General features: G+C 29.4%; 1 protein-coding gene across 1 annotated transcript; it reads left to right on the top strand.

Moving 5' to 3' along the window:
* The first annotated feature begins 9,610 nt into the window (after window positions 1–9,610).
* On the top strand, window positions 9,611–10,888 carry LOC122849280. The gene is made up of 2 exons (XM_044147954.1): window positions 9,611–10,077; window positions 10,180–10,888. The coding sequence occupies exon 2, from the start codon at window positions 10,189–10,191 to the stop codon at window positions 10,528–10,530; it is 342 nt and encodes a 113-aa protein (XP_044003889.1). The 5' UTR covers window positions 9,611–10,077; window positions 10,180–10,188; the 3' UTR covers window positions 10,531–10,888.
* Window positions 10,889–22,355: the final 11,467 nt, after the last annotated feature.

The raw sequence follows: 22,355 nt of genomic DNA on the forward strand, positions 1-22,355 counted from the left end.
CTGAATTACAAGATGAGTTAATTATACAAGAACATAAACGTATTTGTCATGCAGGTGTACATAAAACACTAAATTTTAGAAAACGTAATTACTGGTTCAGACATATGAATAAAAAGGTCAAACACATCATAAAATATTGTGATCTATGTCAACGAGTAAATCCACTAAATGAAAATATTGAAGGTGATTACGAATTTATCACAGCTGATAAGCCAGGTCAATTGGTAACAGTTGACTATTATGGTCCACTCCCAGCGTCAACCAGTAAAGTAAAATATGTATTCGTTATCATTGATATATTTTCAAAGTACGTCAAATTATATCCAATGGTGAATGCCAAAACAAAACCAACTCTAGACAAAGTTATAAATAATTATGTCAATGATGTAGGTAAACCAGCCTGTGTATTAGCAGATAATGGTACTCAGTTTACATCACTAGAATGACGACGCCAACTTGAGTCAAATAATATAAAGGTTAGCACCGAAAAAATTTAGTTCGGTTAGACACCCACAATCTAATCCTACAGAACGGGTTATGAGAGAACTTGGCAAGATGTTTAAAATATTGTGTAGTCATTCACACGTATCATGGGCAAAACTTATACCATATGTAGAAACCTGTTTAAATACATGTACACATTTCAGCACTGGTAAAATACTATATGAAATACAATTTGGTAAACCAATTGTTGATGAAATTAAACAAATATTACCATATCCAGATGATAATGAATTGGATGTTATACATCTAATAGAACAAGTTAAAATTAATTTAAAAAACAACTTTGATAGACGTAAAAAACAACAAAAAAATAATCATCCAGAAGAATTGATGGAAGGTGATTTGGTATTATTGAGCGTACCACATTTATCTAATCAATCAGATAAATTAACTCATAAATTCTTCCGCTTATATGAAGGACCATATGTTATCATGAAAATACTTGGTAATAATGCATTCATACTGGCAAAAAATGAAGATAAAAAGATACTTAAAGGTATTTATAATCGGCTGAGTCTGAAGAAATATTATTGCTAATTTGTTGTTTCTGATGATGCTGATTAATCATCAATTGTTAATACATCATATGGTGTGCATTCCACTGGTATCATCACACTACTTGTCTGTATCCACCATGTTTTTAGCATCATTCATGGTAAGCCTATTGTATAAAAATCGTTTGAATCACATGTAAAGAAAAAAATAATATATATTTAATATTGTGTTATTATATGGTTAATTATATTTCGAATAAATCTAGGTCAATCAATCTTTGTAAATAGTGATATAAATTTAAGATCAATATCAATGTAAATAAGTAATTATAACAATATGCATGTATATACGCAATGTAATCACATTTGCAGTGTCATAGTTCGACTTATGCCGACCTATGTCACCACAAAAGGGGGGTGATGTAACATGTACTACCCAATACAAACATATTATCTTTGACTACAATAGTCAAAGTAAAGTCTATGTAAATATCAGCGCATGTCAAGTCAAATAAGTTAATAAATAAAATGTATTAATTTGTAAGTCAGTTGCTATATGGCTCTCGCCTGGTACGGGCTAACGGTCCACTTCGAGCAAAACAGCACATTTTATATATGTGCAAACATATCTATAAATTATTAATAAATACATTAGTAATAAATTTATTTTGTTATATGAAATATAAATCAAATCTTCGTTAAGAAATAATAATTCATATTCCTTCACTGTAATTTGAATAAATATTTAAATGTGAAGTATTCATAATCATCAATATTGTATATTTGGTATCGGGGTCCACCAACAAGAACACTGGTGAAGCACGTCGTTGGCCATATTGTCCAACGCATACAACTCTGTGATCATTTGGAGCTTCATATCAACAAAATATATCTATTGTCAGTATTTTTAAGTTAATCAGTATATTGAGATTGTAAAAACTTCAATAAATTTTAATTATATATATTTAAATTCAAGCGTAAGCTTTCAAGTTCAAAGAGCTGGAACAGTGCAAAAAAAAAATATGCCTTTTTCTTCGAGATATCAAAAAAGAAGGGGTCAATGTTTTCACTTACCTCTGCCATTTTCAGAAACTTTAGAAAAATTAGCATCAAAATCAGAACCAATCAACAGACACCATGAGCTATATATAATAGTACGGAGTATTCCTATGAAATCCAAAACTGTTTGGGAAAATTTAGTAAGTTTCAAGAAAGTATTTAAAGCTTTACAATGGTTAGGTTTAAACAATATACTGTACAAATATATTGTACTCCGAAAATCTGCTGAAGAATTAATGAAATATTTAGAAAACAACGATATTGAATTTTTCGTTGCATCAAATGATTGGAAGTAAAGATGACAATAAAAGTGATGATGTACCTATCGAGATGTACCTGCTACCCAACAAAGTTATGATAAAATTCCAGTTGAAGCAATTGATCTTGAATGTGCCCGAAAAAAATTGAATGATAATAATTTACCTTCGAATAAATCTTTAGTTGACTGGATGGTGGAAAATTTTCAATTGTACAAGATGCATTCCAACAGCTCCGAAGCGAAGAAACAACATTGACTGCAAATCAAGTAATACAAAACCCTCGTAAATTTTTAGTTGATCATAATTATGCTTTGAAATGTTCTACTCTAAGTGGAGAGAATACATTATCTAATCATAAATTGGTACAAGACCTTAGTCTACTTATAGGTAAACAAAATAAACTTTGACACTCTCAAAGTAGTGAAACGACATTGTCTGCAGATGAAATAGAACAGGATTCTTGTCAGTTTTTAGTTGAACCAAATGTTTTTAAATGTTTTAAAAATATTGAATTGAATCAAATAAATATGAAATCTGAAAAAATTATGCAACTTGCAATGATGATAATTTTTCTAAATACTTAAAACATGATAATGATGAATTTTTTTTCGCAGCAAATGCCTATGAACGTGTTCAAGCTAACAAAATTAACCTGACATCTCAAAACTATTCAAATAACGATATCGCTGACATCAGTGTGGGACTTTCGGAGCCAAAATTTCTGGTCATCAGATTAAGCAAATTATTCACAATTCTGTAAAAGATCAGCATAATGATGAAGTGACTGATGAAAAAAATCTATTGAAGCCAAGAGCTATGCTCACTCAAATAGACCATTTCAAATTGGACTATGAATCACATACTATATATCCTATATATGATAAACGGATAAATAAAACGGCTACAGACATATATCAAATGTTAAGAGTTCAGGGGGATGCATTGGATTCGCGGATGAAAATTCTTGATTTGCGAATTTGTATCCTCAAGGGATGAATAGACGGTATCATGATCAAGCTAAGAATGTTCGCGATCATGATAGCAAAAGCTTTGTTCTCTTCAACCACGATTCAGATTGGATCTGCAATATATTTTTATTTATTACAAAATGATACTATTCAAAGATTAAAGGTGGAATTTATCACATGTTGAATGTTACAAATCCACCGGATGGTTACACTGTCAAAAGTTATTTGAATTAATTTAGAAGGTGAGTTCTATATTCGAACGCCTTCCAAATACAGAGCAATTTTGGAAAAAGCCACGAAATAATCTTAAATGGATGATATGAGAATATGGTCCAGCTACGTGGTTTCTTACTCTGATTGCGTGCGATGATTTAGTTTCATATGTTCGTGAAATGAATGCACCACTATTAGACAAAATGTCACCTGATCAAGTAATTGCTGCAGATCCTGTTTCAGTTTCTCATTACATGTATCAAAAATTTTATGCCATACTAGATTTTCTTACTTCGGACAGTAACCCCCTTGGCAAAATTAGTCATTATTTTTGTCATTGCAATGTTTAGTACACATGAAAGCTCTCCATGAATCATTACAAAAAATGAGCAATTCAAGTTCAGAAATAGTTAAATTTTTTGGTGCGTATACTTCTAAAAATATTTCTTTAGTAGATAAAATAAAAATATTTGTTGGCGAAGCATTTTGTCATAATGATGAGGATGACCCTGTATCAACAATAATCAGTGAAGAATTAGTTGGAAAGTTTATTTATTTATTTGTCAAAGGTGAAGATAGAAAAAAAATGGTTAACATTTATTTTACGTTTTAATCCGATGACAATTTTTAATTTGGAAGACCTGGGTTGTCCAGATATAAAAATATTAGAGACGGAACATCCAGCAATACGACATATGAATTCACATCTCTCATGCAGTTCTTACAAATGTGTATATGAAAATGCACGGAGATACAAATATTGGTGTATTAAAAAATTTTCAACAAGAGCCAACATGAAAAACTCCATTTTACATTTTTGTGCAGTTGAAAATATAACTGAATTAACACAAAAAGATATTGCTGCACTTCCAGTAATGGCTATCATAAAATTTGCATCACATCAAATTGAAATTTGGGGAAAATTATCTGTAGAACAACGTTCAAATCCGACAATTTTCAAATTTTTAAAAGTTGTTAATTTTTTAGAATTATCCTTCCTTCCTTCCTTAAAATATAAGATATAAAAAAAAAATAAATAAAGATTTAGTTTTTATAATAATAAAATAAAAAAAACAGATTTCAACGAGTTTTACAATGTTTAAACAGGAAAAATAAAAAAGAAATACCGTCTAGATTTTATTGTTCTAAAAATTGATGAATCATCTAACAACAATGAATTAAAAGATTAAATTTTAGAAAATATACTAAAACATGTTAAAAGAGGAATTATTAGCTTTTCTCAAAAAAATATTTTTCACATCTATTGTTATTAATTCTATAAAGAAGATTATGAGATTAAAAGATCAAAAAGATTAGAATAATAGAAAGTAAAAACTATTTTCTAAGAAAAAAAAATTTTTAGTCGAGATAAGCATCACCTGATTTTCCTTCTCCCACAAAATATCAACCAATCACGACGTTACCCCACTGCTAAAAAAATTGAAGTAGGGATAAGCATAACCTGTTTTCCCTTCTCCCACAAAATATTAACCAATCACAACGTTCCCCCTCTCTTAGTAAAGAGGGAAAAGGAAACTTTTTCGTTGGTGGGGGACCTTAGATGTAGTATATATTCTCGTACACTGAGACTAAGCATCACTCTTCGTTCAGTCCATCAGCTTCAGTGCGCCCAGTCTTAGTAACCAACAAAAAGTAAGTTTTATCATATATTAATTCATATTATTAACTTATTGATATTACCATTGTTTTTTCAATTATTTTTTTGTAAACTAAAAAAATAACTTTTCCATTTACAGAAATTAAAAATGGGTTTTGCAAAAGCGAAAAAACTTCAAAAAGCTAACCAACGCAAATCATTGAAAGATTTGAAAAGAACAGTAGTTTATAAAATTACTAAAGTAGCTAGATTTCCAACATCAAAGTATGGTCCAGCGCTAATAGTTGATATCGACAATGAAAATTATGCATATCTACCAAAAAGATTTGCTGAACACTTTAATCAAGATGATAAAGAATTCCAAGAGCTAGAAAATGCTGTCAAGAAAGGACGACTCACCATGGTTCTCGATGGTGAAAATAATCAAGATGTAATATTAGATGATAGCATATTCAATTTACATGATTTCGATGATAATGAGGAAATGTGAATAAATAAATTAAATAAACAAATACACTAAAACCAAAAAAATAAATCAGCTAAATAAAATCATAAACCCTGTTTTAATTAAGAAATAAGCTATAATTGTTAACAATTTAAGAGAATAAATACATAATTAACTTTATTTTTTTTGAACTTATTATTTGAATAAAAAAAATTTGTCTTGATGATGGTTCGAACTGAGGACCAATATGTCCCGAATTTGTCCGGAATATGTCCCGAATGTCGCGGATTTACAAATTTATATTGATAATAATATCAACTAACATAATAAGCAAACATTTTAATATTGAATGATTCAACTTGACTTATATCCTTACCTGTCGATGATGATGATAATAATAATTATTATTATTATTAGAATGGGAATATCGAATAAATTGATCAAGTCCTTATCATTACAAGAATTACCTTTTATTGATCATTTCAATTTACATTTTTCATCTCATTAATTAACAGTATATTGCTCTATTAATTTTACAAAAAATTTTGATAAATCTTTTAATAAATAATATCAGCTCTTCTCAATTTATTGATCATTGATGATATTCCATCATCAGAATTTTGTCTACTATTACTAGATTCGATTAGTATTCGCAAATGATGTACGAGCTCATTTGGATCATCCCAGTATATTAGATTCGAGCACAATGTAGATTAGATCACTTTCATTTTCACATTAATTATTTTCATATGATAAATTTGAATTTTTATTATTTTTTGCATGTTCAAATTGTTTAACATCATCAAAGTGTTTTGGGATTCCGATTTTCATTTTATGAAGGTGTTGATATTTCCTAAGAATATTATCTCTAAAAATTTTCTCCGCATCTTCTTTAATATTATCATCTAATATTTCTATTTTATCCAGTTGTGTTGATTGTATGCATTGCTCTTCGGATTGTAAGTGTTTTAGTTCCTGTGGAAATTCGCTTTTTCCAAATAATAGTTCTGTTGTTGTTATTGTTGCTGTAGAATGATCTGGTTGCTGACATTTATGATCAGTGAGCATCCCATTTATTAGAATAAGTTTATTATTCTCATCTGTAACTTTTATTGCTCTCGCTCTACAGTTTCCTCTCCGTCGTTTAACACACTCCCAATAAATTTTATTATTTTTGTTTTTGGATTTCAGGTAATAATAACCTCCATAAGTCATTTTATTTTTGAAAAATATCGATGACTTTTCCATTTTGTTTTACAATAATTGAAAAATATATAAAGATTTTTCACTAGCACCAATGCGTAAAAAAAACAAACTCTTGAAACAAGTAAAACTCCAAGATTGTTCGCAACTCTAGATAATAAAAAGAATTAGAAATTAAAAAAAAAACTGTTCTTCAAGGATCACTAAAGTATACCGTGTTCTAAAATTTGATAAACACAAAGTAATAACAAGAACAACTGAAATACTAGCTTCGAGTTGGAAAGATGATAAACGTCAGTTAATGAATGGTAAAACTAACAATCTGCCTTGGGGATATATACCTGTTGAACGAATGTGTTTAAGTAAAAGTATGTATAAAAGAAAATATGAATGATGTAAATAAAAATAATTGTTAGAAAAAAAATACACATTGCTTTTTTATTTATTAGTTTATTGATTATCTATCCGTTGATTATGACTATTGTCAAATCCAAGATACTTTACATACATCTTATTCCCTCGTCTCTTTGAAACTTTTTCAATCAAATAAATGTCGGAATGACGAATTTTTCGTAGCTCTTCAGTATAAAAGCTTCCTTGTATTGGATTCTCTTGATGGATAATTCTAAGAGTAGTATACATAGGAGGATCCTGGGCCACCCCCCCCGCTGTGCCACCCCCCTTCCCCCGCAAAGCCCGCGACCCCCCGCTGCGATCCGCGGGTGATTTCGCGGAATCCGCGGATAACACCCCAGGGGGTCCGCGAATTAATTTAATTGGGTCAAATCTCCCCGGGGGTCCGCGAATTAATTTAATTAAGTCAAATCGCCGCAGGGGTCCTTGAATTAATTAATTAGGTTAATTAATTAATTAGGTCAAATCGCCACAGGGGGTCCTCCAATTGATTAATTAGGTCAAATCGCCATGGGGGGTCCGATTTTTTCATAAGACGCCATATTGGTTTTTCGTAAGACGCCATTTTAAATTTTTGAAATTTTGAAATTCCCGGGGTCCCATTTTTCATAAGACGCCATATTGCTTTTTCGTAAGACGCCATATTGGATTTTTGAAATTTTGAAATTCCCGGGTCCCATTTTTCATACGACGCCATATTGTTTTTCCGTAAGTCGCCATATTGGATTTTTTTAAATGTCATCTTTGGTTTTTGAAAGACGTCATCTTGTGTAATTATTATTATTATTAATGAAAAAAAATTTTTTTTCCTAACCGAGATTTGAACTCGGACCTTTCACATGAGAGTTTGGCACGCTATCCCCTGAAACAAACAAGAGATTATGCTATTCCCTGTCGGTAAAAGAATATTCCTTCAAATATTATTCAATGAAAAACTAAATCGCCTTCGATAGCTCAGTTGGTAGAAGCGATGGACTGTAATTGGTTTAATTGAAATATGAGAGATATCCAGAGGTCGCTGATTCAAATCCGGCTCGAAGGAATATTTTTTTTTTTTCCATTTTATAATAAAATAATGTTGATGGAATTAAAAAAAAAAAAATTTGTCTTGATGATGGTTCGAACTGAGGACCAATCATTTTATAGGTTGGAACCTTAGCTCTTGCATCATCAAGACAAATTACAGAAAGTATTGTAAGTAATTTCAATATTTCATCATCATCTATTCGATGTTTGTAAAATAAGTCGTAGAGGGGGTAAAAACGGTAGGAGTAAATAAGAAGTGGAAGGGATAGAAAAAAGAGGGGAGTGGTTACTCAGGGGTATAAAAAGAATATCATCAGTTTAGAACTGGTCACTATACAGTTGAGTTGAGCTGAGTTGATATATATTAAAACAAAATGACAGCATTTATTGATTTTCAAGGATTTCAAGAACCTCAAGGTTTATTTGTTGTAAAAGAGTTGGTTATCCAACCTATAAATTCAAAATCTTCACCAACTATAAAAATATTCAAACCACCTTGTGAAAAATCACGTCTAACTGAAGAATATAAAAAAATTGTGGATAATTGTGAAAAAAATTATCATGGGATATCTTGGGAAGCTGGTTGTAATCAATATAATAACGTATCAACAATAATCATTGAAGAATTAGTTGGAAAGTTTAATTATTTATTTGTCAAAGGTGAAGATAGAAAAAAATGGTTAACATTTATTTTACGTTTTAATCCAATGACAATTTTCAATTTAGAAGACCTAGGATGTCCAGATATAAAAATATTAGAGATGGAACATCCAGCAATAAGACATGTGAATTCACATCCTTTATGCAGTTCTTACAAATGTGCATATGAAAATGCACAGAGATACAAATACTGGTATATTAAAAAATTTTCAACAAGAGCCAACATGAAAAAATCCATTTTACATTTTTGTGCAGTTGAAAATATAACTGACTTGACACAAAAAGATATTGCTGCACTTCCAGTGATGGCTATTATAAAATTTGCATCACATCAAATTGATGAAATTTGGGAAAAATTATCAGTAGAACAACGTTCAAATCCAACAATTTCAAAATTAAAACGATGTAAAAAACATCCAATACAAAATGATTGTGAAGATGAAGTTGGAATATCTTATTATGTACTAGAAAAAGATTGTTTAAAATGTAAAGAAGGAACTGATAATGGAGAATTAAATTTTATTAATGAATAAATGATGCAAAACCAAATTTTTAAAAGTTGTTAATTTTTTTTAGAATTATCCTTCCTTCCTTTAAATATAAGATATAAAAAAAAATAAAGATTTAGTTTGTATAATAAAATAATAGAAACAAGTTTCAACAAGTTTAACATGTTTGAACAGGAAAAAAAAAAAAAAAAAAATACTGACTAGTATTCATTGTTATAAAAATTGATGAATCATCCGACAACAATGGATTAAATTTTAGAAAATATACTGAAACATGTTCAAACAGGAATTATTAGCTTTTCTCAAAAGAATATTTTCCACATCTATTGTTATAAATTCCAGAAAAAAGATTAAAGGATTAAGAGATTAGAATAATAGAAAGTAAAAACTATTTTCTAAGAAGAAAAAAATTTTAGTCGGGATAAGCATCACCTGGTTTTCCTTCCCCCACAAAATATCAACCAATCACAACGTTCCCCCACTCTTAAAAAACTTATAGTAGGGATAAGCATAACCTGTTTTTCCCTTCTCCCACAAAATATTAACCAATCACAACGTTCCCCCACTCTTAGTGAAAAGAGGAAAGGGAACTTTTTCGTTGGTGGGGGACCTGAGATTTAGTATATATTCTCGTGCACAGAGACTAAGCATCACTCATCGTTCAGTCCATCAGCTGTAGTGCGCCCAGTCTTAGAAACCAACAAGTAAGTTTTACCATATATTTATAAATTTTTATTAACTTATCAATACTTTCAATGTTTTTCAATAATGTATTTTGTTAACTAAAATAACTTTTCCATTTACAGATATTAAAAATGGGTTTTGCAAAAGCAAAAAAACTTCAAAAAGCTAACGAACGCAAATCATTGAAAGATTTAAAAAGAAAAGTAGTTTATAAAATTACTAAAGTAGCGAGATTTCCAACATCAAAGTATGGTCCAGCGCTAACAGTTGAAATCAACAATGAAAATTATGCATATCTACCAAAAAGATTTGCTACACATTTCAATCAAGATGATCAAGAATTTAAGGAGCTAGAAAATGCTGTCAAGAAAGGAACACTAACCATGGTTCTTGATGGTGAAAATAACCAAGATGTAATATTAGATGATAGTACATATGATCTACGTGATTTCGATGATGATGAGGAAATGTGAATAAATAAATAAATAAATACACTAAATCAAATTATTTTCGTTTGTTTTTATTTAATTAAAACCATAGGTTACAATTAATTTATGTTAACTTATGTACTATTCCACTTATTGGTCTATATTCAATTATTTTATCATGTAAAATTAAGCAATATGCTGTCGTTCCTTGAGGAAAATTTTCTTTTGATTCAAATTCCAAGCGTACATCTACAGCACCAGTCTTCAAAAACTCATTTTGTTTACTACAATCAATAACAATTAATGGAGATTTTTTAATAAAATTATCTTTTGTTACTAAATCTATTTTTGAGCCATAGTAAGACTCTGCAAAATTAGCATACATATCATATAATAAAGCAAATTGATTTTTTTCAATATCTAGATTCAAATTCCCATATGGAAAAATATGAGAATTAAGATAAAGTTTAACATTTGTTATTTTACAATGATCAAAATGTGTTACATCTTTTTGCCAATCATTTTTTCTATTTGATTGAAAACCAAGAATAACATAACGTGGCTTTTCCAGTTGAGTTGCAGTTTTCACTGTCCATATATGATGAGTTGTTTGTGGCAGCAATGGATACTCATATAAGTCCCACGATCTAAATCAGAAATGACTTTTTGTATATATTTCATTATATCAATTTTATTTTTGTTTGATAACATTATATACGGTACAAGCCATTCAATTTTTGTAAGTTTTAAATCAAATTCTGGCATATTAGGAACTCTCTCATTATCTCGTACGATCGCATTCAAATTTGAACGTGATCGTATCATAATGAGTTCATGTTTCGCATTGACAATTATTTTTTGATAATCTTCAGCAAAGCCAAAAATTATATTTAATGGAACGCATATATCAAAATATCCATCATCATTTATCAATTTCATACCATTTTGATTTATCCACCCTGCATTTTCATAATTCATTCTTGAACTTAATGACAAATAATTTTTCATTGTAGATGTTATACCAACATTCTTTGATTTATCAATTAAAACTCCATTTAATTCATAACGCATTTCATCAAACAAAAAACACATAGCATTATTTACTAACGTTAAAGGATAAATATCAGCAAGTGGATCTTCTGCATTTGCAGCAACACGTTCTTGCGTTAATTTTCCACTCATACGTATGTAGCTTTTTGATGGTAGAACAAACAAATCTTGATTCTGTATTGATATTCTTATTTCATCACTATTATCGAAGCTCGTTGATCCAAATGACTGATGAGCATGTAGCTCATAGTTGGATATTTCATTGTTAAATTGAACTGGCGCGTTTATATCGAAAATATTTTCATCACTCATTTTGACGTGTAAAACAATTAAGACAAGTTATATTTATCCAATTAAAGTTCCAAAATTTTTTTTTACTTTTAGACCTAGACTCTGCAGGTAATTTATATTCTGAGATGTCAACTTCTTGACTGCTCGATTCAGACTGACTGGAGGTGTCCATGATGTGCTGCTTTTATACGATGCCCCACGTTTTATAGCGCGTGAATTGAAGCAAATTCCCATTCCTATGATTTTACGTGTAACGTAATGGTTATTGTTTCACCACGGAAATTCACTAATTTTCCGTTTTGATCAACAATTTTTAATTGTAAATGATCAATGGTTTTAACAGTAATTGGTAAATAGATTGGATTAGCTGGTACTTCAATTATTTTATAACCAGGTGGTACAGCAGGAAAAAAGTTATATATTGTATGAACTTTTTGTTGATTCACGTAAGCTCCTGTTGTAATGTTGCACTCGATTCTCAATGTATTCACTTTTAAAATATTAATCGGGTAGTTTGATTCATATTTTGTTTTAGAACTCAATATTCTCGGTGTAAATCCTAGTAAACGTGCTGGTGATTTTGGTTTTACAAAATCAATGTCTCTTTCACTTGTAATATATGAATGTAGAGTATTTTTATTATATGTAATTTTGATATTATATTTTTCTAAGTAAGCAGCTAGATCATCTATTTCATAACTTCCAGTTGGTATTTCAATTGTATCATAACTGTTCAAATATGTAATCATATTATTTTCATGATCGATATTTGGTAATGAATTAAATGATAAAAATGAAATAAGTGCTAATGAATAATTTTTTTCACTTGATAATTGTATGGGTGGAAAGTAATCAGTTTCTAAGACTGAAGATTTACCGGTGAGAGTTAAAGTAAACGTATCGTTCATTGTCAAGGTTGATAAATAACTGATTGGAAATTTTCTTTTCTTCTGCTTTTATAGTTTTCCTGTGAGAAATGCGAGACATAAATGTCCACAATTATACGTATTCCAATCTTGATAACGTTTATGATTATAATTGATGCTACCAACATTAAGATAACTGACAAGATCTTTCGGTGGCTGTAAGTTGCCAAAACTATCAAAGTATATTGCTGAATTTTTATTGAGTTTTTTATATGCTACCCAATGTGTTCCAGGATTCCTTTTATCATCTAAATTAATGATTCCACACTCTTGTTTCCAAGGTCCATCTTTTGGCATATCATTTCGCATAAAAACTCCACGGAAATTAGCAATTTTTGATTGTTTAGCAAATTTTAATAAATCACCGTCAGTTAAAGCTCTTTGTGGTAGCATCAGTTGAAGTTTTTTGGAGAGAGATAAAGTCCCATACCGCTTTTATGTGGTGTTAAATAAAGTCCTTTTCCTATTGCAATTGATTCCATCATTTTATTGTGTCGCTTATTTTCATTTAATTGTTCTTTACTTGTCTTTACTGCATTGATAGCTTTGACAACACCAGATGCTCCACCAACTAATCCACCCAATGCTGATATAGCTGAGAAAATCGGGATTAAAAGTGGTAGTGCACCACCGATATGTTTAGCAACTGGTAAAACTCTAGGTACTGTAATAGCTTTCTTGCCACCATTTTTTTTAATAGCTGCTCTCGCACCGTTTATTGCTGATTTAATTGCAACTGATGAATTATTTGATCCCTTCATTGCTTGTTTTGCTGCTTGTACGATTTTTGAAAATGATATTTTCTTTTTTGTTATTTTCTTTTTTTTAACTGCACGTTTTTTATTTTTTATTAATTTTCCTCCAGTCTTTTTTTTTATTTTTCTATTTTTCAACGAAGATAATGGTTTTTTTTTTCTCGTACATTTCTTTTTCTTTTTTTCAGTAACACAACCCATGCCAAATTTTGATTTTACTTTCATTGCTCCAGTAACGAATGTAGCTGCTGCTCTCTCACTTAAACTTGCGTCTTTAGAAAAAATACGTTTAGCTGCTTCACGAGCTAAAATATCATCAGCTGCGTTTCTTGCCTTGATATCGTTGCGATTTTTCGAATATGCAATATCGTGATTTTTACAGGCTGCGTCCAAAGGATTAATTCCCGGATCTCCTCTTGCTAAACGTTTTTCTAACTTGGTACCTGGTCCACAATATGAATAACCAGGCAGATGGAGTTCGAATGGTAACTTGTTGATTATTTTATTGAGTATTCCTTTTCCACAACGTTTTTTGTTCTTTTTCTTTTTTGATGTATGCTCAATCATAGCTTATAACAGACTGATTTGCTTTGGTATAAAACGGTTGAATTTATATGATTTGAGCTCAGTGCTCATCACGATGGAATACCAGAAACAAGCTTTAAAATTACCAGTTATAAACTTTGATATAATTACATCAAAAAGTGGTGATGGTTTGATAGAAAAACGACATGGGGATTTACTACCTAATACAATAAGATGTGCGATAATTGGAGGAAGTAATTGTGGTAAAACGAACGCTTTAATGAGTTTAATTGTTGATCCAAATGGTTTACGATTTGCAAATATTTATATTTATAGTAAATCATTATACCAACCAAAATATCAATATTTAGAAAAGTTACTAGAACCACTTGAAGAAATAAATTATTATAAATTTTCCGACAACGATCAAGTCGTACCAGTTGATGAAGCAAAACCAAATTCGTTGTTTATATTTGATGATGTTGCAACTGAAAAGCAGGATCATATAAAAGCATTTTTTTGTATGGGAAGGCACAAAGCTGTTGATTCTTTTTATTTATGTCAATCATATGCACGAATACCAAAACATTTAATACGTGATAATATCAATTTTTTAATAGTCTTCTCACAAGATGATACAAATTTAAAGCATATACATCACGATCACGTTAATATTGATATGGAGTATAGTAAATTCCGTCAGATGTGTGTGGATTGTTGGAAAGAAAAATATTGCTTCCTGTGTATCGATAAAGATAGAGATATAGATAAAGGGAGATATAGAAAAAATTTTGACTGCTTTATAACTATAAATAACAAAACAATTTGTTAAATTTTCTCAGTTAATTGTAAAATCGCAAAGGAACAACATACAAGGAAGAACTAGTTGATGAAACAAAATTTTTAAGTGAAATTGAAAAAGTACAAGACGTTATTCGGAAAAAATATCAATTGATAAAATTAGGGAAATATATCAGATGCTGCAAATGAATATCTTAAACCTGTTGTCACACCGCTCAACAAATTAGCTGCACAACTGCCAACAACAACGGTTAGCAAAAAATCATTAATTGATGATGATAAATCATTTCCAGATGAAAAAAATACGAATGATAAAAAAAATAATTCAACACATGAGGACAATTTTAGTACTTCTGATATTGAAGAATCAGTTTATGAACAAGAAGCTGAATATGATACTGCTGATGAAGGTGAGGAAACATTTGTGGAAGAATCAAATAAAGATTTAATAGATGATTACTTAGGAAAAATCAATAGTATACAGTGGGATAAAGATTATGGTGTAAAAAAAGTAAAATCTGACTACAAAATTGGAAATGCGAAAATTTTCTTTAACGATGATGAATTAAATATTTTTGATACACCATACAAAATAACACCTGGATTAATGGAATTATTATTTATGAAATCACCAGACAGAAGAACTATTACTGATATTGATGAAAAAAATTATAATGAAATTATTAATAATACAAATGCACATCATCAATATCATAGATCTAATATGCCAATAAAAAATTCAGCATCTCGGAAATACATTGATTTTATTGCACCTCATAAGAATGTTAATAATGAGCATTATGGTACTGGATTATTACCAACGGTTATGACTCTTAGAAAAAATAATCCAACTAGAGTCAATTATATCTATTGGGACGATCCGAATGAACTTGTTGATCGATTACGATTATTAGTAGCATCAAGAACAGCTGGTAATCCGAATCATGATAATGAGATCATGTCAATTATTGAAGAGTTGAGAGAATGTGGATTAATATATTAATATATTAATATAAAAAAATCAGTCTGTATACATCCGTCAGTGAACTATGACTGATTATAAAAGAGACGTTGTGCGTGAGTTACACGCTCCAGCAAGAAAAAATTTTTTACGACGTAAAGTTGATATTCGTGATAAGGATGAAACGTGGCAAGCTGATCTTGTTGAAATGATTGAACATTCAAAGATCAATTCTGGATATAATTATATTTTAACAGTCATTGATATTTTCTCAAAATTCAGCTGGGCTGTTGGACTCAAAAATAAAACTGGAAAAGAGGTAACAGCAGCAATGGAATCAATATTCAAAAAAGGTCGAATATGCAAAAATCTTCATGTGGATCAAGGAAAAGAATTTTATAATTCAACATTCAAAACAATGTTGAAAAAATATAATGTTCATATGTATTCAACATTTACTCATTTAAAAGCATCAATAGTTGAACGATTCAATAGAACACTAAAAACAAAATGTTTTTGAATTTAGCATGCAAGGAAATTATAAATGGTTGAAATTGCTGCCAGAATTAATTAAAAAATATAATAATACAAAACATCGCACAATTAAAATGAAACCAGTTGAAGTTGTTGGTAAAATATTAAAATATTAAAACAAACTGTATTTAAAAGTTTAAATCATTGTCATGTTAAAATCAAATTTAAATTAAATCAACATGTAAGAATAAGTAAATATAAGCATGTCTTTGATAAAGGATATAAACCAAATTGGACAAACGAAATATTCACAATTACTAAAATTAATAAAACATCACCTGTAACGTATAAGCTTAAAGACTATCAAGGAAATCCAATACAAGGAAGCTTTTATACTGAAGAGCTACAAAAAGTTCGACATTCTGACATTTATTTGATTGAAAAAGTTTTGAAAAGACGAGGGAATCAAATGTATGTAAAATATCTTGGATTTGACAATAGTCATAATCAATGGATAGATAATCAATAAACTAATAAATAAAAAAAGCAACGTGTATTTATTTTCTAACAATAATTTTTATTATATACATTTATACAACTTTTATTTACATCATTCATATTTTCTTTTAAATATACTTTTACTCAAACACATTCGTTCAACAGGTATATATCCCCAAGGCAGAGTGTCAGTTTCACCATTAGTTAACTGTCGTTTATCATCTTGCCAACTGAGAGCAATTTTTCAATTGTTCTTGTTGTTACTTCATGTTTATGTGATCTTATAATATTTTGTTGCTTTTTTAAAATAACATGATTAATTAAACAATTTTTATAATCATCGAAAGTTATTTGTCTTACAGTTGATCTTTTGACGCCCTTTGCTCTCATATGAACACGTTTTTTTAATGAATTATTTTCATCTGCTATAACATAAGAGTATAATTTACTTCGTAAACCAATGAATTCTTTCATTATTTTTCCATTATTCTCATCTTTCATAATACCAATAACTTTTTTATTTTTTAATTGAATTCCATATTGATTATTTTCTGGATAATCAGATGTATCAAATTTATCAGGATTATTACGTATTAAATCGTATGGATTATGACTAAATATGTGGTAAACAGCAGAATCAGTATCACCATATAAATACTTGACTTTATCTTCATATTTTGGTTTTATGAAATTATAATGGAAATCATACATATATGTTTTTGACATTTCCAAAATAGAAAATCCAAGATAAATTGGTTTATTGAAAAGTATACTTGTTGGTTTCATCTCAATTATTACAAGATCGTCAATGATTAAATGACTGTGAAAGTTTGGCTTTGAGATATAATATCTTGCTCCACCTCTACCACCATATTTTTCTACAAGTTTTATGGATTTACGAGTTCTTACAGACTCTAGTGTTTTACCATAAATTGCATTGATGAATAATTTTCTAAGATCTTTTTCAAATGCACTACGGGCTTTCTTTCGTAACTCAGTATTAAGATCAATATAAGATTTGAGCCATGCACTTTGTTCGAATTTTAAAACACGATGAACTTTAGTAATAATCATCCCCAAAGAACAATATTGTTTTAAATTCCGGTAATGGATAACATAATTTTTTTTATTATCTAGAGTTGCCAATAATTTTGGAGTTTTACTGGTTTCTAGAGGTGGTTTTCGCGTACTGGTGCTAGTGGAAAATCTTTATGGTGATGATGCAAACTTGCAGGATAATCTAAATCAACTTCAAGAATGTATCCATATTTCGAGTTATCAGCAGTTGAATTTAATATTGAAATATCAAAGTTATCAATCCATTCAAATTTACAAGTTGGAAGATATTCTCTCATTGCTGCTCCATACATATTATTTAAATCAAAGTACATTAAAAATGACTCTTCCTCCTCAGGATTATATTCACTGCCCATATATCGATTATTTGCTTTTCCATATCGATTTGAGACTTGTGATAAACCACCTCTTATACCTTGCTCAATAAACAACATCATTTCAGGATCTGTCAACAATTCTAGTTCAATCTGAGTATATCTCAACATTGCACTAAAACTAAGTCCAGGTAGTGTATAATAATGTGCTGGATCTAACTTATATGTATTTAAACAATCAGCTCTGAAGCTTTCAAAAACATCAGCTAAAAGGGCAACATCAGTTTGTAAATATAAATCAGAATATTCCCCAAGTGTTTTTATTTTGAACTTTTGCCAAACATTCAGAGCATGTGCATATGCTTCATCTGAAATATTTTCTTCATTCAATTTTGAATAAAATTGATCTTTCGATGGAAGTGTTGTATCATCAAATTTTTCCCATTTATCAAGATAATCATATGGAAATTTGTAATTAAATTGAATTCATCATCATTTTTACAGAGACTTTTCGATATCGATTTTTTATTATCATCTAGATTATTTGATGATGAATCTATAGAACTAGCCATAAATCTATATGAGTCGATGAATCTGAATTTTATGCGGGTACCTTTGACAGATTTTGTGAATGAAATATACCTTTCTTTGTTGATTCCAAGTATATCAATTTTACCTCGGAACTGGTTTTTCAGTTTTTTGATGATGAAATGTGCATCATAGCCTGTGAGATTGTGAAATACTACAGGAATGATACATGATTCTTGATAATTTATATTGCATATTTGATGGGCGGCACCTCGGTATTCTGAAGTCCAATGCGAATGATCTCTTACTCTTACGTCATTTTTCGTGAAATTTTTATCACAAATATGACATTTTTTAGCATTCAAAAATTGTAATTCTTCATCTCGTGTGAGAGACATTGGTTTAATATCATCTATTATTTTATTGACTTGATGAGCAATTTGTTCAAGCTCTGTAATAAACCATTCAATTGAATTTTTACCTCTATGAAGATTGAACTTGGAAAGTGAGTCATCATAACTACACTTTAAATAATAAGCTGCACTACTTGGAACATGTTTTTGATAAATTTGATTCTTTTCAAGTTCTTCACTGTGCACTTTTTCCAACAAACATTCTAAATCACCATAAATTATAAACGGTACCGTTAATTGATGTTTATAACTTTTAAATTGTAAAATATTATTTTTTGCAGTCGGTAATCTCATTGCACTTTTACATTTTTCACTGCATAGTTTTTCATGATTATCGCGAGATTGTTGAGATTGAAAATGACATAAGCAGCGATCACAAATGATTTTTTTATTTTTATTTTTAGAAACTTGTCCATAAACCAATCTTGATAAGTTTTTTATCCATGCAAAATGATATTGTGACAAATTTTTTTGCGAATTGAAATCATTAACAACAACAACATCATCATCATCATCATCATCTTCCGCTTCTATTTCTCTTTTGATCATCAAAAGATGAATCGTTTCATGATCAGATTCATTTTTGCTTATATAATATGGTCCTATCCTTTCTTTTCTAAGTTTTTTATTTTTTTTCTCATCATCATCATCATCATCACTTTCATCATCATCATCATCATCATCGTCATCTTCAATTCCGTAAATATTAATTTTCAACTTATTTTGTTTTCCAAAAACTTTGATTTTTTCCCATGTTATTGGAAAAGTTATTCCGCTACAATTCAATTTATCGAGATGTTTCATATAATGACTCACACGCTCACAATGATTTGACACTTTGTATAAACATGCTAAAACTGACCAAATGAAACACAAATTATCAGAATTTTTGACGTTTACGACTGAGTGTGTTTTCAGTATCCATGATGGCATTTCAACGAAAGATGAAATACCACCTTGCAATGGTATGTAATCATTGACTTGGATTTCAAGATGAAGAATTTCCAGCAGTTTCCAACCAGATCCTTTTAATTCAGCTTCCTCAATATCTTCTATAAAATGTTCAAAATTTTCTTTGAATAATTGATTTAGATCTGATGATTGTAAAACCTCAAAACTACCTTCACTGAAATATTTTGTTTCAACTTCCACGCTATTATCAGATGGTTTTTCAATCTCATAGTTCACTGCTAATACAGTATTGACTTTGAGTGCATTTTTATCTTGTAAAATGAGAGCTATCTGACTAATTAACATTTTTTTAGCATCAGAAAGAAAGTCTTTTACATCTTTATGTTTTAAATTAATTATAACGCTGGTCTTCATCCTGTTTCTAAATACATTTTCTAAGTCTTGCCATTCGATGTAATTTTCAGCAGTATCATTAGATACATTAACTGTTGCAGATGCACCTGCACCTCGTACTTGCAAACTTTCCAATTGCGATAAAAAACGTGTCAGCATTATGACTGTCGTCTGAGTCATTTTTCTATAAGCAGTTGGCAAACTTCGAAGTGATTGATTATAATTTGTAATATCTCTACGTAATGAAACAATTGTCGAACGGATGCGATCAGGATTCGCGTCCTGTTGTAAAAGTTCAACTGTTTTTCGGTAATCCTCTCGGAGTATTCTCTGTGGTTTAGTTGGATCCATTTTGATAATTGTTTGGTTGACCTAAAAATTAAAAAATAATTAAAAAGAAAGTTATATACTGACAATCTACAAATTTATTAAAAATTTCATAAAATATATAAGGATTGCAAAGACAATGACAAATTACTGAAATTTTTGGAGGTTATGTTACTTTTTAGAGAAATAATGACCTGGTGCAGAAAATATTAATGTCAAACGATAGCTGGTGAAAATCTAAGGATAATTGCTTAAAAACATTTCAAAAATATTCAAGGATGGCGAAGATATTAATGGATTACTAAAATTTTGGAGGTTATGTTATTTTTTAGAGAAATAATGACCTGGTGCAAAAAATATTGATGTCAAATGATAGCTGGTGAAAATCTAAGGATAATTGCTTAAAAACATTTCAAAAATATTCAAGGATGGCGAAGATATTAATCGATTACTAAAATTTTGGAGGTTATGTTAATTTTTTGGAGAAATAATGACCTGGTGCAAAAAATATTGATGTCAAATGATAGATGGTGAAAATCTAAGGATAATTGATTAAAAACATTTCAAAAATATTCAAGGATGGCGAAGATATTAATGGATTACTAAAATTTTGGAGGTTATGTTACTTTTTTGGAGAAATAATGACCTGGTGCAAAAAATATTGATGTCAAATGATAGATGGTGAAAATCTAAGGATAATTGATTAAAAACATTTCAAAAATATTCAAGGATGGCGAAGATATTAATGGATTACTAAAATTTTGGAGGTTATGTTACTTTTTTGGAGAAATAATGACCTGGTGCTGAAAATATTAATGTCAACCGATAGCTGGTGAAAATCTAAAGATAATTGATTAAAAACATTTCAAAAATATTCAAGGATGGCGAAGATATTAATGGATTACTAAAATTTTGGAAGTTATGTTACTTTTTTGGAGAAATAATGACCTGGTGCTGAAAATATTAATGTCAACCGATAGCTGGTGAAAATCTAAGGATAATTGACTTAAAACATTTTAAAAATATTCAAGAATGGCAAAGATATTTATGGATTACTAAAATTTTGATGGTTATGTTATTTTTTAGAGAAATAATGACCTGATGCAAAAAATATTGATGTCAAATGATAGCTGGTGAAAATCTAAGGATAAAAGACTTAAAACATTTATAAAATATCCAAGGATTGCAATGAGATTGATGGAATAAGGATGATCGATGTTATTTTTTATACTACTATTTCTATTAATATGTAAAAAATTTTAAGGTTATGACTTACTTGTTATATATATAGTTGACAGGATATAATTTTCCACAATGATCGATGAAAAGACGAGGACTTTTATGATAAAAGAAAAATCAATTATCGATAAAAGAATAATCAATAATCGATAGAAGAATAATTAATAATATCGATTACTGCTTTACCGATGTCGTTTCGCGGGAAATTTTGAAATTATATACTTTGAATTTATAAATAATAATTTTTATAAAATTCAAATATTTCATTTTTCAGTAGTTTATGAACAATTTATAAATATTAATAATATATGAACAAGTTGAAATTCCATAATACATATATCCGAAGGAATATTCTTTCACCGACGGGAATAGCATAATTTCTTGTT

This window comes from Aphidius gifuensis, linkage group LG2 (genome assembly GCF_014905175.1).
Source record: "Aphidius gifuensis isolate YNYX2018 linkage group LG2, ASM1490517v1, whole genome shotgun sequence".
In the NCBI taxonomy this organism is placed as follows: Eukaryota; Metazoa; Arthropoda; class Insecta; order Hymenoptera; family Braconidae; genus Aphidius; species Aphidius gifuensis.